Below are 22,169 nucleotides of genomic sequence, written 5' to 3' on the forward strand. Positions count from 1 at the left end.
CCACCATGAAAGCACCTCTCAGCCATTTGCTTAAGCAGAAGCTGTAAGGAGGCCATGCAGAAAAACAAACCCCCCAGAACACATTAGTCTGGTCAAGTGAGTCAGACCAGGCCTTAGTTTTACTCTTTGGATGCTTTCACTGCTAATGTGTTCAGTTTGGTTAAAATTTGCCCAGTTTTTTTGGTTTGTTTGGCACGGTGTGAAAGTTGTGAGTGAAGTTCTGCTGCGACCTAAAACAACCAGATGGTGATGATGTGAAAAATGGCATCCTGATGAGCTTCCAACCAGACTTTGATGCAATTCATTGGAGGCAGGAACAGAAAATAAACCAAACACATGATTTCATGGTAATAAATATACAACAATCAGCCACAACATTAAACCAGGAAAGTCAATACCTTTGATTATCTGGTAATAATGGCAAATGTCAAGAGGTGGGATCTATTAGGCAGCAAACAGTTGTTGAAGCTGAAAATTTACAGATTATATCCCCTTTGCTATCCACAAGTCGTGTCCTTTTCCACAGTGGAAGCTGATCTGTTCCAACCCCACAGTGTTTGGAATAGCATCCCCATCTTCCAGGCATGATGTCCTGATTCCCCTAACTTTAAAGGCTCTGCAACTGGTCCTACATGTCTGTCCTGTGATTGGTTCCCTTGTCTCAACCAGCTGTGTCCTCTTCTACCGCCTCTTCTTCCTCCTCATAAGCATGAAAAATGGGCAGTGTGAGAATTGGAGACAACTAAGTCAAATCTAAAACATTAGGTCTTGTAGAGTGTTTCTAGTAAACAGCTACCTAAAGTGGTCCCAGAATGGAGAACCAGTGAATCAGCTCCAAGGCTCACTGATGTCTGTGTGGATCAAATACTGGCTCATGTGGTCCAATCACACAGAAGACGTTCCGTGACATAAATTGCTGAAAATCTCAATGCTGCCATGATAGGAAGATGTCGGAACACACAGTGCATTGCAGCTAGCTATGCCTGAGTCCATACTGACCCCTGTCCATGCCCAAAGCAATGGGGACGTGAACACTGGAACTGGACCAGGGCACCTGATGTCACAGAACGTCTTCAGAGGTCTGTGGAGTCCCGTTCATGACGGGGCGGTCCAAAAAATGTAATGCTCCCTGAAAGTCCTGTCATGTAAACATGTCGACCGCCATTAGAGGTGAGCACTGAATCTCCTAAAGTGCCAAAACAGTGAACCCTGTAACTTAAATTTCATTTTGGTGAAAAGGAAGAAGTAACAGAGAGCCAAATCCAGCAAACTGGGTGAGTGGAGAGTAAGGATTGTGTTGATGTGGCCAGAAACCCAGAATCTAACCAGGAACTCGTTGCATTGGAGCAGCTATATATCATTGCACCAGAGTTCAGGGCATTTGCACTGAATGTTGTCCTTCAGACACCTCATGGAGGTAAAATCAAACTGTACCTGGACACTCTGGCCCTGGGGGACTAATTCCTGAAGCAGATGAACATTGAAGACAGTAACGAGCACAGCTGCTGGTGCTGCTGAACTGACATATCTATTGCCAAAGGACTCCTTTAGAGGTGTCTGGAGTCCAGGTTTGATGGTTGAGATTGTTTTGGTGACAGAAGATGGACCGAAGCAACATGAGGCAGGTAGTCTTAATGTTGTAACTGATCAGTGTATTATGTTTGAATGAATCCTAAAGCTAGGCTGCTATTAAATCCATCAGCTGACTGTGAGAATCTAAGGTAGCTTCAGGTCTGTATAAGCAGTGCATAGCCTACATTTATTCAGTAAAATCTGATAAGGATGGTAACACTAATGATTTTTCCTCATCAATCTTAAGCTTTCAAACAGCATCCCAATAACTACTGAGCAGAATCAATCAAACTGCCATAATAGAGCAAAGTTTTTTTTGTGTCCAACTTCTAGTTGTTTATCATTATTTATAGTAAATGAGGTCTTGTGATAGTCTTGCCAAATCATTCTTACAGTCTGTCAGTTAATTTTAAGGTATTTGTGACGGCAACAAACAGACATATTTACATAAAAAAATGATATGGAAACTGATTTCTGCCTTGGATTCATAGTATAGTTGGTTTTTGCAACAAGTCAGTGTCAACATGGGCAGCAGATTAACTGTCTGCAGTCTGTCTTGTTATTTTTGGTCCAGACCAAATGAACTGATAAGTAAAGGCATCCTTTTACTGTGCAAAGTGAATACAACAATTTCATAAAAAATGAAAAAATTATTTTAAAAAAGTAAACTAATTGTCGGTGGACAAAGCTAAACGTATCTGCAGGCCATTTTTCAGTCATCACATTTAGATCAGGATCAGACTAATAATGATGAAAGGTGAAAGAAAGCCAATCCATCAGTCAAACTTTCATATTTTATTAAAAACTACCAGCCAGCACATCCACACAAAGTCTGAAATTGTCCATTAGATGTCTGTAACTGAAAGTTTTCCTGCTCTCTCCATCGACAATACTTCCTCTGCTTGACAGCCAAAACAAATGCAGCAATAGCAGCATCTCTTCTAATGCGTCTGATTCCTGAGTATTGTGACCTTAAGTGATGGAGAGCAGTACGAAACCGGCTGACACTAACAATGTTAACAGCAAAAAGAGTGGAGTCTGTTCTGCTCCAACTCTCACCGCCTCTCTTACTTCACATGGAAAGAAAACACAACCACCAGGGTTTTCCTTTCACAGTCGAGTGAGACCCGACGCCGAGGGGTTTTAAGTTGTTTACAGGCGGCTGCTTACCCAATAACTGAGTTTCTTCCTCCCTCCTTCACCACGGCTGGATTTTATTGCACACTAGCAGCATGTTTAGTGACCCTGTTGCTCTCAGCCATCTCTACTTGCTTTAGACTTTTTCTCCATTAAAGCACATGGGAGTTTTTTTCCCTACAAATCTCCGTTATCTCCTTCAGTCACATCCAACATGTCTTCCAGAGTCGCCCCAAACATCCCATTCAAGCTGCACGCACTCTTAGTTTGCTTAAATTGCACTTGAGTGGAAGTGAAATTGCTGGTGTAAAACGTTCTGAGGAGGAAAAGTAATTTGTCATTTCCAAAACAAATTTGTATGGAGTTTATGTTTGAGTCTCATCTGTCTGTTATTAAGACCTTGGATGACTCATGGATTATTTAGGAGATATTTTAGATATTTCTATCCACCGTAGGAGGGATTGTGTTACAGTCACTGATCTTGAATTTCTATAGTTTGATTACATTTCAAGTGTACATTTAAACACTAAAATACTTATTTTAAATAAGGTACTTCTGTTTTTACCATGAAGACATTCTGAAATAACAGATTGTGGAGAAATATTTACTTCAAGGACGTAAGCCGAGCCACATTTCATTTTGTAAGAATGTTAGACTTTAATTCAGACGTCAGAGATACTGAAAGTTTTAAGAGGCACATAATGCTCAACCATGACATCCTCTGAAGGAAACAATTCAATCTAAAGGACTTGAAACTGACCACGGAACAAGTCAAGAACACTAAAGATAGCAGATTGTTCTTTCTTCCATTTAATGTGACATATTTTTTTAGATAAAAGATAAAATCTAAAGACCATATTTATTGGCTTTTGCAATACTGGCTTCAGAAAATGTTCCTTTGGTGGTTCAGACGGGGAACAAGGACAACTTCTGAAGAGGCTAGGGTAGAACTTACTAAAAGAAAAAGGTCCTGAATGGATGATATGACAAAACAGCAAATCAGCGATCCAGTTTGACAGTGTATCGGGTCAGAAAAGAAAAGCAGAGAAACATAAAAGCAAAAACGGAGACAAAGACTTCTTCAGGAGATCACAGCATTGCATAAAGAGAATCTAACAAAAGTACAGTTCCTACATTAGCTAAAGTTGGCTTTAATTTCATTGCCAAGCAGAACACAATTCTGGTTATAATATTAAAGTAACATTATCTCAAATAGGTTCCCATTATCACATTGAAAACATTTTTAATTCAGCTTTTAGTATCTGGCGAGGATGGATGTGGTAAAAACTGGCTATAATCACTGTACTGAGGTGAAGTGAGCCAAAGTAATGTTAGTAAGTCAGAAAAAAAAACATTTTGTGCTACTTTGTGCTGTATATTATAATTCCTCATTGTTGTTGCAAACAGCTAATGGCCATCCTTGTCAGAACATCTTGGCTTCCCATTAGAACACACTAGGTACTCTTTAGTGTCATTTTTCAATCAGCAGAATAATCCAAAAGACCTACAAAACGTGCAGAATTTCAGAAATCACAGCATGAGACGCAAGCTAAAAGTTCTCAGCCAGCGTTGTCACTGCTGCTCCTTTTCTGGCGATTAGAAGTTTGCTTTGTGACATTTGATCAGTGTTGTGTATCTAAATCCAAACCCTGACCTTTTCTTAAACCTTAGCAAATAGTTCCAGTGCCTACATTTAACTAAACAAGTGAAAACAAAACTTATGTCTCAAGTAAAAGTAACGGAACTGAATCCTGTGACTTCCTCCACAGCTTTTACGAGCCTTATTCTGCTCTTTAAATCTGAACAAACTAAATCTGGCCAACGTCGCTTGAAGTAGCCTCCTTGTGCTGCTGTGCACTGCTCCCAGTGCTCCTGCAATGCTTCTAATGCTCCTCAAATTCTTCTAAACTGTGTCAGAATGGCAAACCCTCAACTTGAATTTCATTTTGAGGAGAAGGAAGTTACATCCAGCAATTAGGGTGGGTAAAGAGTGGCAGCTGGGTTCACATTCCCAAAAATAAACCTACTGTAAACAGGCACATCTAAACACCTACCTGCCTTTGCACCAGAGTTCAGGTCATTTGCACCAAATGTTTTCCTTCTGACACCTCTGGATGTTACAGTCCAGCTCTGCCTTGACAGAGCGACCCTGAGGGGCTAATTCCTGGAGCACCAGCATGTCAACTTCTAAGGTAATAAAAGCATGCTCCTGGTGTCCTCCTGACCTCACATACCTCATCTTGTCTTGGAAAATTGCAGCTTTTCCACAGAAAAATGCTGTTTCTCCTCCTGATGGTGGCCACAGACCCACCTTTTACCACCACTGATTAATCTTAACATGACGGTTGGATCTTCCTGGCTGCTGACCTGCAGAGGGAAGTTTTCTTCTGTGCTCCAGTTGGTAGTCAATGGAGAAATTAACAGGAGTCACTAAAATGCATCTAACTGGTCCTGAAGCTGACAGTTTTGTTGTTACTGACTACAGATGTTGCACACCGGGGTTTGTTTTGTTCACTGGTACTTTTTGATTGCCCCTCTAAAATCTACTGTCATTGCATATTAATCACAGACTTAAAGCACCAAACACCAATTTTTGTTGCCTTGGAAATGAGAACAAAACACTAAAGGTGCATGTGTGGTTCAGTTTGAAGGACTTGTTTACAAGACAACACCCAGAATATGTATAATAATATTTACAACATGTGAGTTCTGCTCTGGTCTCAGATTAAATATTCTCAGCACATTCTCTTTAGTGATTGCTGTTTTTGAGTACAGTACACTGTAGAATATCTCCTAACCCATAGTTTTTACCTAATCTGGATGAAGTTATTGCCATTACTGTACATCTTGATAATAAAGTGTTGTTGCTTGGTGCCTTCTAATGTAATTCATTGTAAGTTTTTCTCATCCATCATCAGTTGCTCCGCAGTGGAGCTCGTCTTTTCTAATCTCATATTGTTTGATGTGATTACCAGCGCTGTGCAAACGGGGTGTTTCTCTCATCTGGCTCTCACGTGGAGTTCTTTAACTCTCCAGCTTCAGCAGGAATGATTCCTGTCAGGCTGCTTCCTGCGGTCCTGCTCCATTCGCTCAGGCTGAAACTCTAATTCATAAGCCTCATCAGTAAACAAGGCCCGGTGACTCACCGGGAGGAAAAACACATTCTGCCTGTCACATTTGAAAGTCAATGAGCTCCAGTGTTTCTTTGATACGTTGCACCAGCTAGCCACCAATAAGGGGAAATACAGCGGCCAGTCTTTCTTTGAATCTTTTTTGTGATGCTAAGTTTTTAATGAGTTGTTGACACTGATGATCCCAAACATCTGCTGGACCCTCGCAGTTCATGATGGGATAAAACCAATTAGACAGCACCACCCTCGAGCCGGAGTTTGCCGGTTCTCAAGCATGTGTGAAACTCATCAGTTCGAGCTTCGTCTGCCAGCAAACTTCCCGACGGATCGCTTCCCCCCGCCTTTGTCTGCACGTTGGGCTGTACAGCCTTTTGTATTGTCAAGGTTGTCCTTAAAGAACGGAGTTGTTGATGGATTAAAAACATACCGTACATCAGCGCAGTTTGAATACTGATCCAGATTACCTGAAGGCCTTCATTTGCATTTTTAAATTTGCTTCAGGCAGAGTTCTGAGGGGCTACATGGTCCTTTCTGCCTTTGTGTTTGAATTACTGGATTCGCTTTTCTTCAAGAGCATAAAATAGATGATTTTCTAAACTAACAGCTTTGAATGTGTGCAGTAACTATGAACAAGTTATGCCCCCGGGGAAGACTACTTTTCTATGATAAACAATCTCTGCACCCGTAGGGAAGACATTAAAAACAGAAGGAGAACTTTTATTATCTTTTTAATGTAACTTGGGAGGTGTAGATGTTTAGTTCGTGCTGACTTCAGACATTAAGGATTACAGGTGAAACGACAACAACAACAAATAGGATTCTCAACTGGAAATTACTGCAGTTTGTAAGAAAGTGTGCAGTTTTGAGTCTGTTGTTCACTGACCACTGAATCAGCTCTAAAACCCATAAAACAGACTAATCAAGAACTACATGATATTTATAGAAAATTCATCAGTTATGAAGTTTGTTTCCTTGAATGTGTAATCTGCAGGATGTCGGGTGTCAATCAGCTTTTTGCTAAATTAACAATGTGTTAGTGCAGATTTTTGGACCACAACTTTAAAAATGGGACACAATACAAGTAATTTTCTAGTGTTGTTGTTTTTGTTACTGAAAGAGGGATAAATGGTGTGTTAGTCTGAGGCTCTGAGATTGATGTGCAAAGAATTTCTGAAGAACCGACTCAAATGAGACTAGAATGGTCACGCAGTGGGCCAGTGGCTCAATATTGATTTTTAATTTCTGTTCCGGTGTTGGGCGCAGAGGAAAGAGGATCTGGCCATCCGGGAAATGCTTTTCAGCCGGATTAAGTTGTTGTTTTGGTCTTTCCAGTGGTTTTGTTGATAATTGCATATTCATAGAACGTCACCAGCTCCAGAATCAGTCGGGTTTTTCAAATGTGCCAAAGCACCCTCAGATTCCTGCCCACTGTTTTAAAATGCATTTATTAGTGTTGTTATTATTTATCATGGAAATAAATGAGCTTAATCTCGTGTGACATACTGTGAAGTGTTTCATTCCCATAGAAAATGCAGCGTTATTCAGGCTCAGAATGTGGAACCAGCTCCATATCAGGTATCAGTTCTGTGTTTGGCTCTGATGCAATCCTTAGGTTTGGTTAAAAAAAAGTAACATTTTGTTTATTCTGTTCATCCTGAAGGAGTTGGAATGTTGATTTGTAAAAAAACAAAAAGCCATAAGTTGCATCTGTTTAGTTTGATATCTACCTGAAGACACCTCACTAGAAAAAGCCGTGCACTTTCCTCCAGGTTCGTCATTTCAACCAAACAGCACAGAGCAGTTTAGAATTGCAAATGTTAAAATGCTGACGTGGGCTGCACAGTGGCGTAGTGGTTAGCACTTTCACCTTGCAGCGAGAAGATCCCGGGTTCGCGTCCCGGCTTTCCCGGGATCTTTCTGCATGGAGTTTGCATGTTCTCCCTGTGCATGCGTGGGTTTTCTCCGGGTACTCCGGCTTCCTCCCACAGTCCAAAAATATGCTGAGGTTAATTGATTATTCTAAATTGCCCGTAGGTGTGAATGTGAGAGTGCTTGTTTGTCTTTGTATGTAGCCCTGTGACAGACTGGTGACCTGTCTAGGGTGTCCCCTGCCTTCACCTGAGTCAGCTGGGATAGGCTCCAGCTCCCCCCGCGACCCTAGTGAGGATTAAGCGGTGTATAGATAATGGAAAATGCTGACGTGTGCCATCTAGAGGCAACGAGAGTAAAAGCGGCCACACTTTGGTCTCTTGTGTCACCTCCAGTCAGAGAAGCAGCTTTACAGCCACCACAGTCCAGCATCTCTGCTGGGAAAGCAACAGTCGATGAAACATCCTGCTGTGCACCGTCACAGAAAAACCTAAAAAAACCCACTTACATCCCATACAGCTGCCAAAGCCAACACTTCCCCCTCTCTGGCCCTACACATTCCCTTTCCTCACCTTCCCATAACACCTTATTCCACTTGATTCCACTGATTCCTTTCTTATCATTCGCCACAAATTACTGACTCTTTTCCCAGCACCTTTTAATAACCCCAGCAGGTTCTTCAGTCCATTCCCAGCCAATCAGAGCAGCTGAAAGGTCTCTAAGCAAGCAGTGCTTCAACAAGGAAATGTCACTTTGATATCTCCCCCTGGTCACAGTCAGGGTGGGAGTCCAACCGGCTAATGAAGGAAAAATGGTCCCTGGTCAAACCTGTGTCCTCAACCGCTCTGATTTCTGTTCTCCTGTGTGCAGATTAATCCCCTCCTCATGTCATTTATTGTGTCTTTATGTTTAAATTTATACATCAAACTTGTTTTGTTTTTTTTCCTTTGGCTGGTTGTGGTGCCTCCACAACTTTGTTCTCTTCCCCGTGGAGAAATTAGAAATGCAGGAGCACGTTTGTTTGTCAGATAGCTGAGTGCATGACGATGACAGCATCAGTACAACGCGAGCACGTGTTCCTCATTAGACATCTAATCACTTCTAACAACATGTGCTCGCTGCCGCTGTCATTATTTAGTGTCATGGTGTAATGCCTGTGAATAGACATTAAAAAGGAGTGTTCCATCTAATCTTTGATCATCTCAGTCGGTGTGTTTAACGGTGTTTAATGCTTCATCATCAGAAACAGTCCTTCAGCAGCAGACCTTTAACTGGGCGATGCATAGAGAGCTGCGGGTCGTATGTCAGCTGATGCTATCACAGCTTCACTGGCTTTACTTTATCTCCACGCCTTTTTGTGCTCATTTGTTTACCCCCTTGTGTTTGTCATGTATTTGTCCTCTCATCCAGATGCTCCCACCACTACCCCTATACCCACCACAGCCACCACCACCTCCACCACCATCTCCACCACCATCTCCTCCCCCGAAGACGCTCCAGGTACAGTATCACCCTCACACAGCCTGTCTGTCAGTGTGTGTGTGTGTGTGTGTGTGTGTGTGTGTGTGTGTGTGTGTGTGTGTGTGTGTGTGTGTGTGTGTGTGTGTGTGTGTGTGCGCGTGCGTGCGTGCGCGTGTGTGTGCGCACTCTATCCCTCCATAGATTTCCATCTTCATTCCACCATGGTAGCCTTGTTTGCATGCACTTCTTTTTTTATGCACACATGGGTCAAGGTCACCCGGTTTCTGTCATTTTTTCATCAATTCTAAAAACTCTCCATCATTTATCAGGGACAAATTAATATCCGAGGTCACTGCAGGTTTTCAAAATCCTCTAACCAAACCTGGTGTTCAAATAATAATGATTGAGTTTGAGTTACTGCCTGAAGCTGGCGTGGTTTACCTCAGATTCACTGATGGGAGGCATCTGGTAGAGGAGAGGCTGGAAGACGCTGGATGTGGTGTTGAGATGATTGGGTCACAGACTCATCCTCAGGTCAAGAATGAGCTTGAGAATAGTTTGATATTCAGAAGAAGTGCTTTCTGAGAGCAAGATGAGAAGACTGATCAACATCATGGCTGTTATTTTTAAACGTTAGAGTCAGAATAGCAGTTCCATCTACCATTTGAACCCTCTGAACATCAGAACTCACCGACAGGTTTGAAATGAACGTTATCTTTAAAAATAGATGCTATTTATCAGAGCAGCATAATCTATTCATTTTAAACTTTCGGACGGTCTTTGAACTACTCATCTCTGACATGCCAGTCAGAAAATGTAACCGAATCTAAGTTTGAAACTATCGTATTTCATCAAAATCACTTTATTTATTTATGTCTGGTTTTAGAAATCTGCCAAAATTAAACCATTTTTTCGAACTAGGGTCTATAAAAAACTAAAAAATCTGCTCTCCTAAACGTAAACATGAAGCCATTGTTGAGCTGCAACTGATAAAAAAACTGATGACAAAAAAATGAAGGATGTTTTATCTGAACTAGGTTGAACTGCAGGCTGTGTAATGTGGTTAGTAAAGCGCCTCTAGCATGCTGAGCTACCATCTCCCCCCCCGTGTTGGTAAATTTGTAAAATTTTTGCACAATAAATGTCCTGTCCCTCTATAGAGGAACAGGACTTTTTTTTATTGTGGTTAAAATTAGCCTACAATGAGTAAAAATCTGAAACTGCTAGAGGTTCAGAGGGTTAAGCTAACCAAGACCTCCCACATCTTTCCTACAGCTTCATTAAGGTTGATGTGTTCTAACCTCATCTATATTACAAATATGACTAACTGTCCTTCCAAAACTAGAATCACTGCGTGGCTTCTGCTGTCTTCTGATTTCCTGGTGTCATTTAAAAGTGCATCTGATTGTCGTTCTATGTGTGTAATCTTGTCTTCTATTCATCCCAATAAATCCATTATCATCCATAAACAGTAAAATGTGCTAAAAGCTCTAAGAAACACTGGTTAACATAGAAACATGAAATGATAAAAATAGACTTTAGAGGAATTTAGACAGCCTCATCTACCTCTATCACCGTGACGTGCCCCCATATGTTTTTCTGCTTTTTTAAATGTGTGTGGGTTCCAGTTTTAGGTTTCTGTGTTTATATCATTTGGCTGTCAGGTGGTTATCCTCCCCGTTCATTCGCTGCTTTGTTCCCCCAAAAATCGTTTCAAAAGAGGGTCAGATGCACAGAAAGGTTTTTTCCCCCTTTCTTAACACCAGAAATGCATTCATTACTGTGAATAGAGGCGCTGCTGTTGGATAGGAGCTGAACTGGCAGCATGTAAAAAGCAAACAAATGATGAAACATAGATATTCACTCTGACGATTATATAAGTTTAATATAGAATCTACTCGTCTTTTATATGAAATACATCTCTCATTCATAAAGTCAGTTATAGATCCTACTCTGGGGGCTGAGGGGAGCAGCGGGGTGAACAATAACCCAACACGAGCACTTGAAAATTAGGCCCCTTTTGAAATAACCAAATTTTATCTGGCTCTTTCAGCAACAGAACTCGGGGCTATTGTGAGAATAAATCTCCAAAGGGCGCAGATAGAAAACATCACTTTATGCCTCGACTCAGAAATCAGCCTGAGCTCCAAATGCAATCAAAGCCTCTCTGACAGACCGCTCAATTGGAACAAATCTCACAAGGCTGGCAGAAATCACAGGCATTGTGCTTGATTATGCCATCTGATTGGATTAAAGAGAATACCTATCTATGTGGGCTGATTGATAGCTCCTTTGCCTCAGATCAAGGAGTCTGCAGGCCTGTTCTGATTATAGCTATCCTGGATGATTCACACTGAGATCCCTGCTTATTTGCACAATGATCACACTTATTTCTAATGTTCCCGCTGAGAATAATAGACTTTCTTTGTAGGTAAATAATAATAATGATAAAGAAATGCATTTTCTAAAGATGACTCGCACAAAATGGGCGAATTAGCCGACATACTAAAATAAGGTTCTTAAAAGAAAGAATGAAAACTTCTGTGACAAAGGAAGAGTTGAATTCATTAGCAGCAACTACGCTGCTTTGTTCAGTTTAAATCACTCCCGGATTCTGGCTGAGTGTTCATTTAAACCTGGTTCTACAAGTGGATTTTATTTATCAGTTCTGCAGTAAACTGAAAAAAGAATCGTTGTTTGCTGTGGCCATCATTAAAATGGTTCTCTGAGGTTGTTCTGGGCGTGTTGCAGAAGTTATCGCTGGGACTGAATAAGACTTTTTAATTACTTATGCTTATTCATGTTGAATCAGGGCTGCACCACCTTTAGCCTGATTCTTTGCTTTTCTTGTAGCTAAAGATGGTGTTTTATGAGGATGTTGGTGTGCTGCAGAAATAACCACCTTCCTGACGGTGTGGATGGTTGAGAATCATCTGAAGGGCCTGAAAGAGAATCAAAAAAGCCATTTTTAAGCAAAAGATGCATGACATTACTGGCTTCATTATTGTGTTAAATTAAAGGCATTCTGTCATTCAGATATGGGTCACCTTTATGCTCCTCATGGCTTTCTTCAGAAACAAGCAAACTCTCAACTTGTCCACATAACAAACAGCCTAATATACGGTTATATTTAAAATGTTGTAAAATGCTGTGTGGTTATAATCTACTACTAATTTATGAAAAGTAAAATGAAAATATCCCGACAGCTGTGATGAAGTTTAGAGCTCAATTTGAGAATAGTTTCTGTGTAACGAGTGATTTACCTGCAGCTGATGAACTGTGACTCTGTGTGAGTAAATAAGTAAATAATAATTTACTAATGTCAGGGATTATTTAGAATTATAAATGATTAATGAATATGCTGCTTCGGCTGTTTAATAAACTCAGAGGAAATAGTCCTAAACAGCTGGAAGCAGCAAATTAAACTTGAGTTTATCAAGACTCCAGATTGTGTTTATTATTGGTGAATCTCCTGAATCTGACCTGCTCTGTCTTCAACGTTAAAGAGAAGCTTTCTGTTTTGGAATCAATGTCGGTCCTGAAATGTGGAGAAAGTCTTTCCTTAAATTATTTCACACAACTCCAACTCTATCTCTGTGTGTTTATGCAGCAACATGCAGGTTAGAATGGTACTGTGGTAAAAGTGATGCAGAAATCATCCAACTTTATAAACTGACATCGTAACTTTTAAGTAAAAATGACCAGAGAGGTCGTTCATGCCTGAACTTTTGGCTTTCATGAGTGAAAGTGGTGCATGCCTTAAAGGGGCTTTTACCCTCATTCAGCTCACCAGTGATCTTTAGAGTAAATGACTCCAGAGAAACAAACTAAAATAAGGAAATTTCAATGTTCTTTTCCGTAATTGTGAATTTCCCCCTGAGGTTAACAGAGTCTTTTCTTAACCGCCCCTTCATAACCTTCAGAATTTTTCTGAAACTGCGTTTGATCACTAAATGTAATTTCTTAGCATTAGTTGGTTTCTGATTTAACAAAACACTGTGTATGTGAACATGTATATTCTTCTCTGAATGAAATTCAGAGGAAATAATTTAGATTAAAATAGCCAAAAAACAACAATAAAAATTGTCAGAATCAATGCTTTAAATCGGTAATAATATCATTGCCCTAAAATGCTGATTTGTTGATAGAAAAAGATCCAATGGAACCAGAAACAGGAGCAGTCACTTTTATTTGGTGTGATTATTTCACATTTCAAGTGCAGCTGCTTTCAGTTGTTTTTTTTTTTTTTTTTTTTAAGTTTTTTTTTGGCTTTTATTTTAGGCACAGTGAGAGACAGACAGGAAACAGGGGAGAAGAGTTGGGGGAAAACATGCAGCAAAGGGCCGCGAGCAGGAATAGAACCCGGGTTGCTGCGTCGGGGACCAGCCCTGTACATGGGTCACCTGCTTAACACGCTGAGATATATGGGCACCGGCTGCTTTCAGTTTTACTAAAGAATGATTCCTGTTTGATTATTGGACTCATTGTGCTGCTTTTCTTCCTCCACAAAAGAAGCCCCAGATTATAATAAACTAAAAACAAACCAGAATAGTTCAGTACTGAACACAGCAGTTCATTCTGGACCCAGAAAACAGTATGTATAACCAAAAAAAAAAACACGTGCCAGCTGCTTTCTGGAGCTTTAAATTGCATTTCAGTCTTAATTACCAAATATATCCTCAGATGACGTCACACGACTTCAGCAGAAAACATGATGATAAACTTGTTTATGTTCATATATACGGTAATGCTAGTTCTGAATCTGCCTTTCTTTTATCACCTCCTCCATTTTTTATGATCAAAATCACAACCCAAAATGATTTTAATGATTAAATAAATGTAGAATTATGATGACTGATATTTTCTGCGGTTGCTGAATATCTCTGTATGTTATTTTAGTCCCCGTGAGATGCGTGGTCTTCACCTGATTAAACCAACCTCACGTCTGCAGGGCCAATATTTCCAAGTTGAAACAACGCTTCCAGTTCCTTCCAGATGTCCTCTCTTTGCTTCCAGCTGTCAGGGGCATCCCATTATTACTGCGTATAGATTGAAGGCAGCAGACTCAGATGGCCAGAACAAGCTCTGCCACTTGATTTCATTTACACATCCACTGCCAAATGAATCTATCAGAGTGGGGTTTTATTTTCAATTTCCCATTAAAGGGACAGAATAGAGAACTTTACAATCTGTTAGAAACCCAACACATGGCTCTGAAGTGCTTGGCAGGTTTAGAAAGTAGCATGGGGAATGACTAAATTGCTGTTTTCACCGCTAAATAAATCTCTAAATGGAGATATCGCACTCAGCCAGCTCCTGCAATTAGGACATATTATTAATTTCCACTTACAGTCACCTGTCATTTTTTATACTTGTCAAACACCCACTCAGGAAGAGTTTTTCTGCTTCTTCTTCTTCTTTACCTTCAGTTTCTTTTCCCGTGTCCTTGGCTGGTCTTTTCTCTGACATTTCTGTGTCAGTGTCGAAGGAAGATTTTCCTTGAACAGCCGCATTTCGTGCAGCTCAGTCTCCTCAGGGGCAGCAGCCTATTATGTTTTTAGTGGTAGTCAGGGCCGAGCAGGTCTGCAGAGAAACAAGTCGACCCCTAACAGAGCAGGAAAGGATTCGACATTCATCCTCCCACTTATTCAGCCTCTCTTCCATCAACACATTATGTTTTAATCATTCCTTGATTCTACACAGCACCCAACAATCGCACTTAATCCCCAAATGAAGAAAATAGATAATAAATGTGTACCTGGTTTAAATAAAACAAACAGATGACAGACTAGCACCGCATTTAACTGATTAAAAGCCAAGAACGGTGCTGAAAACCAGTTAATTTAACCCACACTGAGTAGGACAGCTGAAGCAGAGGGAGGAGAAACAGACGTGCTTTACGTTTGTCAGGCTCTCAAATTACATAAACACCATCTGGTGAAGTGACAGAAGAACTTTATTCATCTATATGCGCCTCCTCTTCACATTCTCTCGGCGTCTTTACACTGAGCCGGATAATAATGGAGGTTTTGTTTCTACTTTAGAGTCCTCGTCCATTTTAGCTTCGGAGCCAGCCAGCTAAGGATAATTTGATTAAAGTCAGTAGCAACACAGTAACTGCAGTCATGTTCAGCCCAACGAGAGCATCAGTGAAATTATAGTCCTCAGCATCATGGAAAGCAGCAGTCTGGAGCCCAACTTATCTTCTTAATGTGAAGGTATATGGTCTTCTGGAGGTATTATGGTGCTCTGCAGTGGCCAAACGGAGATGAGACTCGTAAAGCAGGGCCAGGAAGTAATCAGCTTCAACACAAAATGCTTGAAAAGAACCACAGTAAGGACAGATTTAAAGCCATTTAGCACATAGTGTTTACTCATCTTTAAACTACATTACAGCCCAGTGACTGCATAATGTCAGTTAAAGAGCTCATATTACACCTTTTGTGTTTTTCCCTTTCCTTCAGTCTGTTATATAGCTGCTTTGTTGTGAAAGTAAAAGATCTGCAAAGTGACAAAGTTTATACAAGAGGCAGTTATTCTCTCCCACAGAAAACACCGCTCCTGAAACGCCTTTTCAAGTTTAAAGTCTGGTTTTTCTTTTATTACTCATCTGCATCCCCATGCAATGCATTTACGCCTCCAACACTAGTCTGGCCTTTTGTCCACCATTATCTCCTCACCAGAGAACTCTAAACATTAAACACGGAAAATGTTCTGCTGGCTGCAAGAGTGAACACAAGAGGCTTCATGCACTCCTAACATCTGAGGAACTGAGCACTAAGTGTGTTTGTTTTTGATGGCAGCGTCCCCACAGCAATAGGAAAAGCCCCATATGTTTGGTGTTAGCATCTTGCTCAGCTAGTGTGGCTAAGCTAAGCATTAGCTTCCATCATTTGGCCACCAGTCAAAACTAGATCAAAACTGTAATGTAGAGGGACAGTTAGGCAGGGCAGAGTTTCCTTTTGTCAGCTGGTGTTTTATCATTCCCTGACAGGACACATCTGAAAAAAATGTCTGTGATGCAGTCATGTTGGAAATGCTAATGCATGAAAACCATCTGTACTGTTTAATCTTGGGACTACTGCAGGAATCTTTCCACTTTCTGTGTTCGTTCTGTTAATAGCTGACTACTCTGAGTATTTTTTTGAACATTAAAGCATGTCAGCATACTAAAATAATACATTAAAGCTGCAATAGAACATAATATGGGCTCTTCAAAATGAGTTTAGATAATTGGTAAATTCAGCACAGTTTATGAATCTGGTATTTCTTTTTTTGGACTGTTACTGCTGTAATTATTGGTGCACATGTTTGAGCAAAATTCAAAACATATGTGCTTTAGTCTTTGGTTTGAGTATTTTACTGAGTCTCAGATAGCATACAAAAGACGGAATATACAGAACTCTGTATGTATACTCTCATTTATGTTCTCATTTATGCTTTGAGAAGAACATAGTTTTGTTATTCACTTATTTACCTTTCATGACAGAGCTGTGTCAGTGCTGCAGAATGGTCTGCATGCACCTGATAATCATTAAACTACAGGTGTTTTATGAAAAACCATTAGACAAATTAAAATTTTAACCCTAAGATGGTCCAACATGAAAAGCTAGAGACTGTGAAAGCAACATGAATATATGCACCAAACCTGATGCCATTTCCTTCCATGATTTGTTTTACATATGAAGATATGTCAGTAAAAACTAAAACATTTCATCATCTAGGTGCTAACAGGATCACCAAAGTCTTTAGCATTCATATGTATAAAACATAAGCACTCATTCAGTGTAAATATGGATAAAACATCAAGAAAATTCCTCCAGTTGCTAAAATATTTCACATCCCTTGGAAAGAAATTTCAAAAACAGTATAGATCTTGCATTTCAGAGCCTGTTTTGTTGTTTGACTGTGAGATTTCCCTGTTCGACAAAAAAAAAAAAAAAAGAGAAAGAAAAACCAGTGATCAGTATCTTAAAACATATAAAAGCTTCTGTTGCTTTAATACTTCAGGACCAAAAAAAAAAAAACAATAAAAATGTCCTCCTGGATTTCTGTTTTTTTGTTTGTTTGTTTTTTACCAACATTCAGCAGTTCTTGCAGAGAGAAATCTATTGTTGAAAAGAAAGAGACAACGGTTTCACTATCAGCAGAGCTCTGTGGGGGACGGCAGAATTCGAGGAAATGTAGGAAATCACAAACTAAAGCGCGAGTGGAAAAGGCAGGTCAGAGGATCTAACAAAAAAGTAATCTAACAGCCAGCGGGGACGCCCAGCAGCCTGTTGGCATTTCCACTACCACGGGGTTCCACCTAATGCATTTCTGCCAATATAATTATGATTGGCATGCAGTTATCTCTGCATGTTGAGCTGGATTTCATGTCACAGTCAGTCACCAAAGGGCTCGTGTGAAGCATGGCAACTAGTCATGGAGCCAAGTGTCTGAATGTCATCGAGAACGCTGCCGATGTCTCAGTTGACCCGAAGATAGAGACAGTGGAAGAGGAGTAGCTGCTCAGAAAGGAACAGGCAATCACTCAGCGGCAGACATATTGAATGGTCCCACATGGCGGCCACCCACAGTGTAATGAGGGTTAGCGGTTAGCTGCCTTTCTGTTGGCTTCATTTTATGTTTGGATGCCAATGAACAGCAGTAGCATAACTGTCCTCGAGTGGAGATGTGACAGAAAAAGTCCATTCTGCTCCTCTATGCTAGCCCTGCTCTGTTCTGTAGATCCCAGATATTGTTTCTAGGCTGGTCTTCCAAAAAATTTAAAAATGAATCCCATTATAATAAAAATACTCCAATCAGTCGTGTCCCCATTTTCTGCTAATATATAAAATAAAGACTCTCATTTTTTTGTTTTTATCTGTACTTGCACTCTCATGGACTTTAAAAATGTCGCCAGTCACTTAAAAATGCAGCAATTAAAATAATTTTAATCATTCTGTTCAAAATACGCCTAGGTCTCTGTTTGGAAAAGTGCTTTGAGTAAAGGTAAAATTATGTGCAACAGCTCTGCCTCTGCAGTTTAGAGTCTGTAAATGTTCATAATCTGGCCTCAGTTGAACAAAAATAACCGACAAACATCTATTAAAACACTTTTAGGAAGAATAGAGTGATATTTGATTTGGTTTTATTATAAATAAACTTTGTCTGTTCAAAACCAACACAATGAGAATCTTTGAATCTGAAATCACACCTTGTTTCTCAGGGGCATCCATGCAGTAAAAAATATACCAATAGTTGTCATGAATCGTGTTATTTCATCTAGAATATCAGAACAATTAATGTGCAGCCTTAAATATCACTCATTATTAATAACCAGTAAAGTACAATAACTTCCTGTTAGTTTTACTGAAGCCAGAGAGGTTAAACTGATGCAGAACAAAATCATTTTACTGATCTATTAATTGCAGAAGTCCTGCAGGTCTTTAACCCTCCAAACCCCAAGACCTGCAGACAAGACTGAGACACGTTGTCTTTTATTTTTGTTACACCTAAAAACTCTGTAAAAACAGCCAATCATCAGATGTTCTACTTTCCAACAGTCCTTGAATTATTTGAAGAACTCATCTGTGAGGTTCCTCTGGAGAACTCCTGAAGTTTCATCAAGATCACTGTGTTTTATATATCTCCTAGAAAATAGCCAAAAATAAACAGTTTGCATGAACCAGGTTCTGTGAAAAGCAAAAAATTATGAGAAACCCACAGTGATTCAGCTGTGACCAACAGTCAAGTAACAAAAATTCAGGGAACATTTGGCTGAACTGCAGGCTCTGTTCACGAGATAAAAGACAAGTCTGGAGACTATCTGACAATGGAAGTAGTAAAATATCTACAGCATGTACATTCAACATTTGTCCCAGTATTAGTAGCACCTGTAATCTTTCAGAAAATGTGGATTCCAGGTTTTTTCTAGTTTTCTGTCTAGTTTTGTACAATAAATTATCAACTAAATTCAACTTTCATTATTTCTTTTTTTAATTTACGGCATTATAAGTGTGTTATTTTGCACAGGAAATGCGTTCTCTCTTCTTGTCGTCATGCCGATGATGTTTTCATAGAAGTGCAGGAGTTTTGAAAAATTAGTAAAAATGTGACAGGAGCAAGGAAATGTCCAGAAACTGATTGGGGCTCAGAGGACTTAACAGCACTCAAATCCGTCTGCAAAATAGTCCAACATATTAGACACTGTCAAGGATAGATGGAACATGTCCTAAAATTATTCCCGGCGTCCCTGGTGTTTACGCAGTCCACCAACCTAATCAAGACAACTGCAGTCCAAATATTAGGAAAGTAGGTCATACAAAATCTCTCACATGAAAAGTTTCAAAGGCACATTCAAGGGAATTGACATCATTAAAGACCGTGTTGTTGAACCGAGTTCTAGATGTCATCGGATTTAAAGACAGTAAATGTAGTCTATGCTCAGGTTTCTCTGTTATTTTATGCTAACATACTCTTACTGTAACTTCATCAGGTCTGGTTGTCAGTTTCTGTGTTTTAAAAACTGGTTTGATCTGATAAAGGCTGAATCCAAGTCGGTGGGTCTCAGATGGGGAGTTGCAATAGATGATATTTTAGCACAAAGCTTCAGTCATTGCAAGATTATGACTTTTCAGCTCTGCTTTGAAGCTAACATGAAACATGAACTGTGTGAAATGACCGTAAACTACACACATTGATGTTAAAGTAACTTCCTGTCAGTATTATGATCATGTTAACATCCAGCCATCCATCTATCCATCATCTATACACCGCTTAATCCTCATTAGGGACCAGGGGACTAGGGTCTATCCCAGCTGACTTAAGGTGAAGGCAGGGTTCACCTGGACAGGTAACAGTCTATCACAGGGCTACACATAGAGACAAACAATCACACTCACATTCACACCTACGGGCAATTTAGAATCACCAGTTAACCTCAGCATGTTTCTGGACTGTGGGAGGAAGCTGGAGAACCTGGAGAAAACCCACACATGTCCAGGAGAACATGGAGACTCCATGCAGAAAGATCCCAGGAAGGCCGGGATGAGAACCGGGGATCTTCTAGCTGTGTGGCGACGGTGCTAACCACTGGTGCAGCCCATCATGTTAACATATTGCCAATAGAAACAGGATCTTCCAGTCTATAGCTTCATGCCCTGGATAATCTTATATTCAAATCCAGCGTGTAAATAACAACCACAAACTTTGCGGAACGTTCTCGGTAAAAACAGTTGTTGTCTCGACCTTCCTGTTGACCAGCTGTGTTCCTGTCAGAGCTGCAGATGCTGTACAACAGAACAGATGTGAGTTTTATGCTGCCGACAGAGTGGAAAGTGCGTCTCAGTTCATCTAACAGCGTCTGAAAGGCGGCGAGAATCAAGCGGCAACTGCGGCTGACGATTTTAGTAACATTGTTAGAAAAAGGCGATCTGACAATCATGTCAGTTTTTTGTGAAACTCACATCTTCTGTTTGACATCAACACAGCAGGAGGATTTTACAGCAGATTGTCTCCGGCAGCTGCAGAGGAGGACGTCAGGGGTTACTGGCTGTGGGCTAAAATGGAAGGTCGGCACCCTCAGGAGATGCTGCATTTAGATTTAAAAGTGGAAAAGCTTTGAGTTAAAAACTTGCTAATGGTGCTGGTGAATATCTCATCCATACAGACGCCACACCAAACATCCCCTCAGTAAATAGTTGCTCGACTGTTTCTCAGGTCTTAAACTGTTAGATTAGGACGGCTGCACAATCATTTCCTCTTGATAGTCTGTCATTTCCTCACACCAAAGCCGCCGACAGCACATGATAATAGTCTGTTCCGTATCTCCTGCAGCAGTAGCCACACTCCCCTCTGAGTGGAGTCCAGTGTGTGCAGAGGAAAGTGTTTTTGTGCGTCGCTGTGGTGTATGCCAGCCTATGTTTATCTCTGCACTGCCTTTGGTTCCCTTTGATTTCCCTTAAGTCTTATGTCTTTTGTCATGTTCTGGTCTTCTGAATGCTTGCTTATGGGTGTCATTTGTTTTCTCCCCCCTACCCCGCTCCCTCCCTCCCCCATTTCTTCTTTATTTGCATGCTGTTCCTCCTCCTGTTCCACCTCCCTCCACAACCGCCATGTCCTCTCCTTGTGTGCTCAGACACTGCGCCCAGCACTGAACCTGCAGCTCATGGTTGGTATCTCTACTTTCCTCTTTATGTATATTTGTCTCTGCAGCATGCCTTCTTTTACTGTTACAAAGCGATGCCAGACCTGGAAATGTCATCGACTGTTTATTGATCACACTGATCGGCCTTTTGATCAATTTACATTTTATTTTTGTTGCATTTACTGAGCCATTTATAGCATAGAAACCCTAAACACACTGGAAAAAATGCCCCTCTCAAAACAAGAAAAAAAACTTATTTCTAGGAACTTTTACCTTGAAATAAGTGAATAAATCTGCCAATAGAACAAGTGAAAAATGGCTTGGTAAGATTTCTTGAAATCAGATATGATATTTAGAGTCTTAAAATAAGCCAGATATGCTAAAATAAAAAAGCAGTTTTTCACTCAAAAATAGATTTTCGCTTTCATGTAACCTCCTAATTTGATATGAATTAACCCTCCTGTTGTCCTCATTTACAGGCACCAAAAATATTGTTTCCTTGTCTGAAAAAAATTCAAAAAATCAGCAAAAAAAATCCCCCAAATTTCTGAAAATTTGCCAAAACTTCAGGAAGAAAATTCCAATAATTCCTTAAAACTTTTCCTTAAAAGTTTTATTTTAAAAAAATCTCCCAAATTTGGCAAGAAAATTCTTGTAAATACTTTCAAAAAATGAGTAAAAATCTTCCAAAAAATCCTAAAAATATGTAAAGTGATTCCATATACATCAGTAAAACTTCTAATATTTTCTTTAAGAACATTCACATAAAAATCAACCAAAATCCAGCAAAATTTGCTGGATTTTGGTTGATTTTTATGTGAATGTTAAAAATGTAAACATTTTTAACATTTCTTTTTTTAAGATTTCCC

General features: G+C 40.1%; 1 protein-coding gene across 5 annotated transcripts in view; it reads left to right on the forward strand.

Annotated features, from left to right (window-relative positions):
* cadm1a (cell adhesion molecule 1a) overlaps positions 1 to 22,169 on the forward strand; it is a 465,526-nt gene that overhangs the window by 404,904 nt on the left and 38,453 nt on the right. For 2 of the 5 annotated variants that reach the window (XM_055016986.1, XM_055016985.1), the window contains 2 exons: positions 9,120 to 9,209; positions 21,292 to 21,324. The exons of 1 other annotated variant lie outside the window; for it this stretch is intronic. In XM_055016986.1, the coding sequence (XP_054872961.1) occupies positions 9,120 to 9,209; positions 21,292 to 21,324 (123 nt within the window). The remainder of the gene's footprint in view (positions 1 to 9,119; positions 9,210 to 21,291; positions 21,325 to 22,169) is intronic. 2 more of the 5 variants (XM_055016987.1, XM_055016988.1) reach the window with 2 other exon arrangements.

The sequence above is a fragment of the Amphiprion ocellaris genome, chromosome 14, assembly GCF_022539595.1.
Source record: "Amphiprion ocellaris isolate individual 3 ecotype Okinawa chromosome 14, ASM2253959v1, whole genome shotgun sequence".
In the NCBI taxonomy this organism is placed as follows: Eukaryota; Metazoa; Chordata; class Actinopteri; family Pomacentridae; genus Amphiprion; species Amphiprion ocellaris.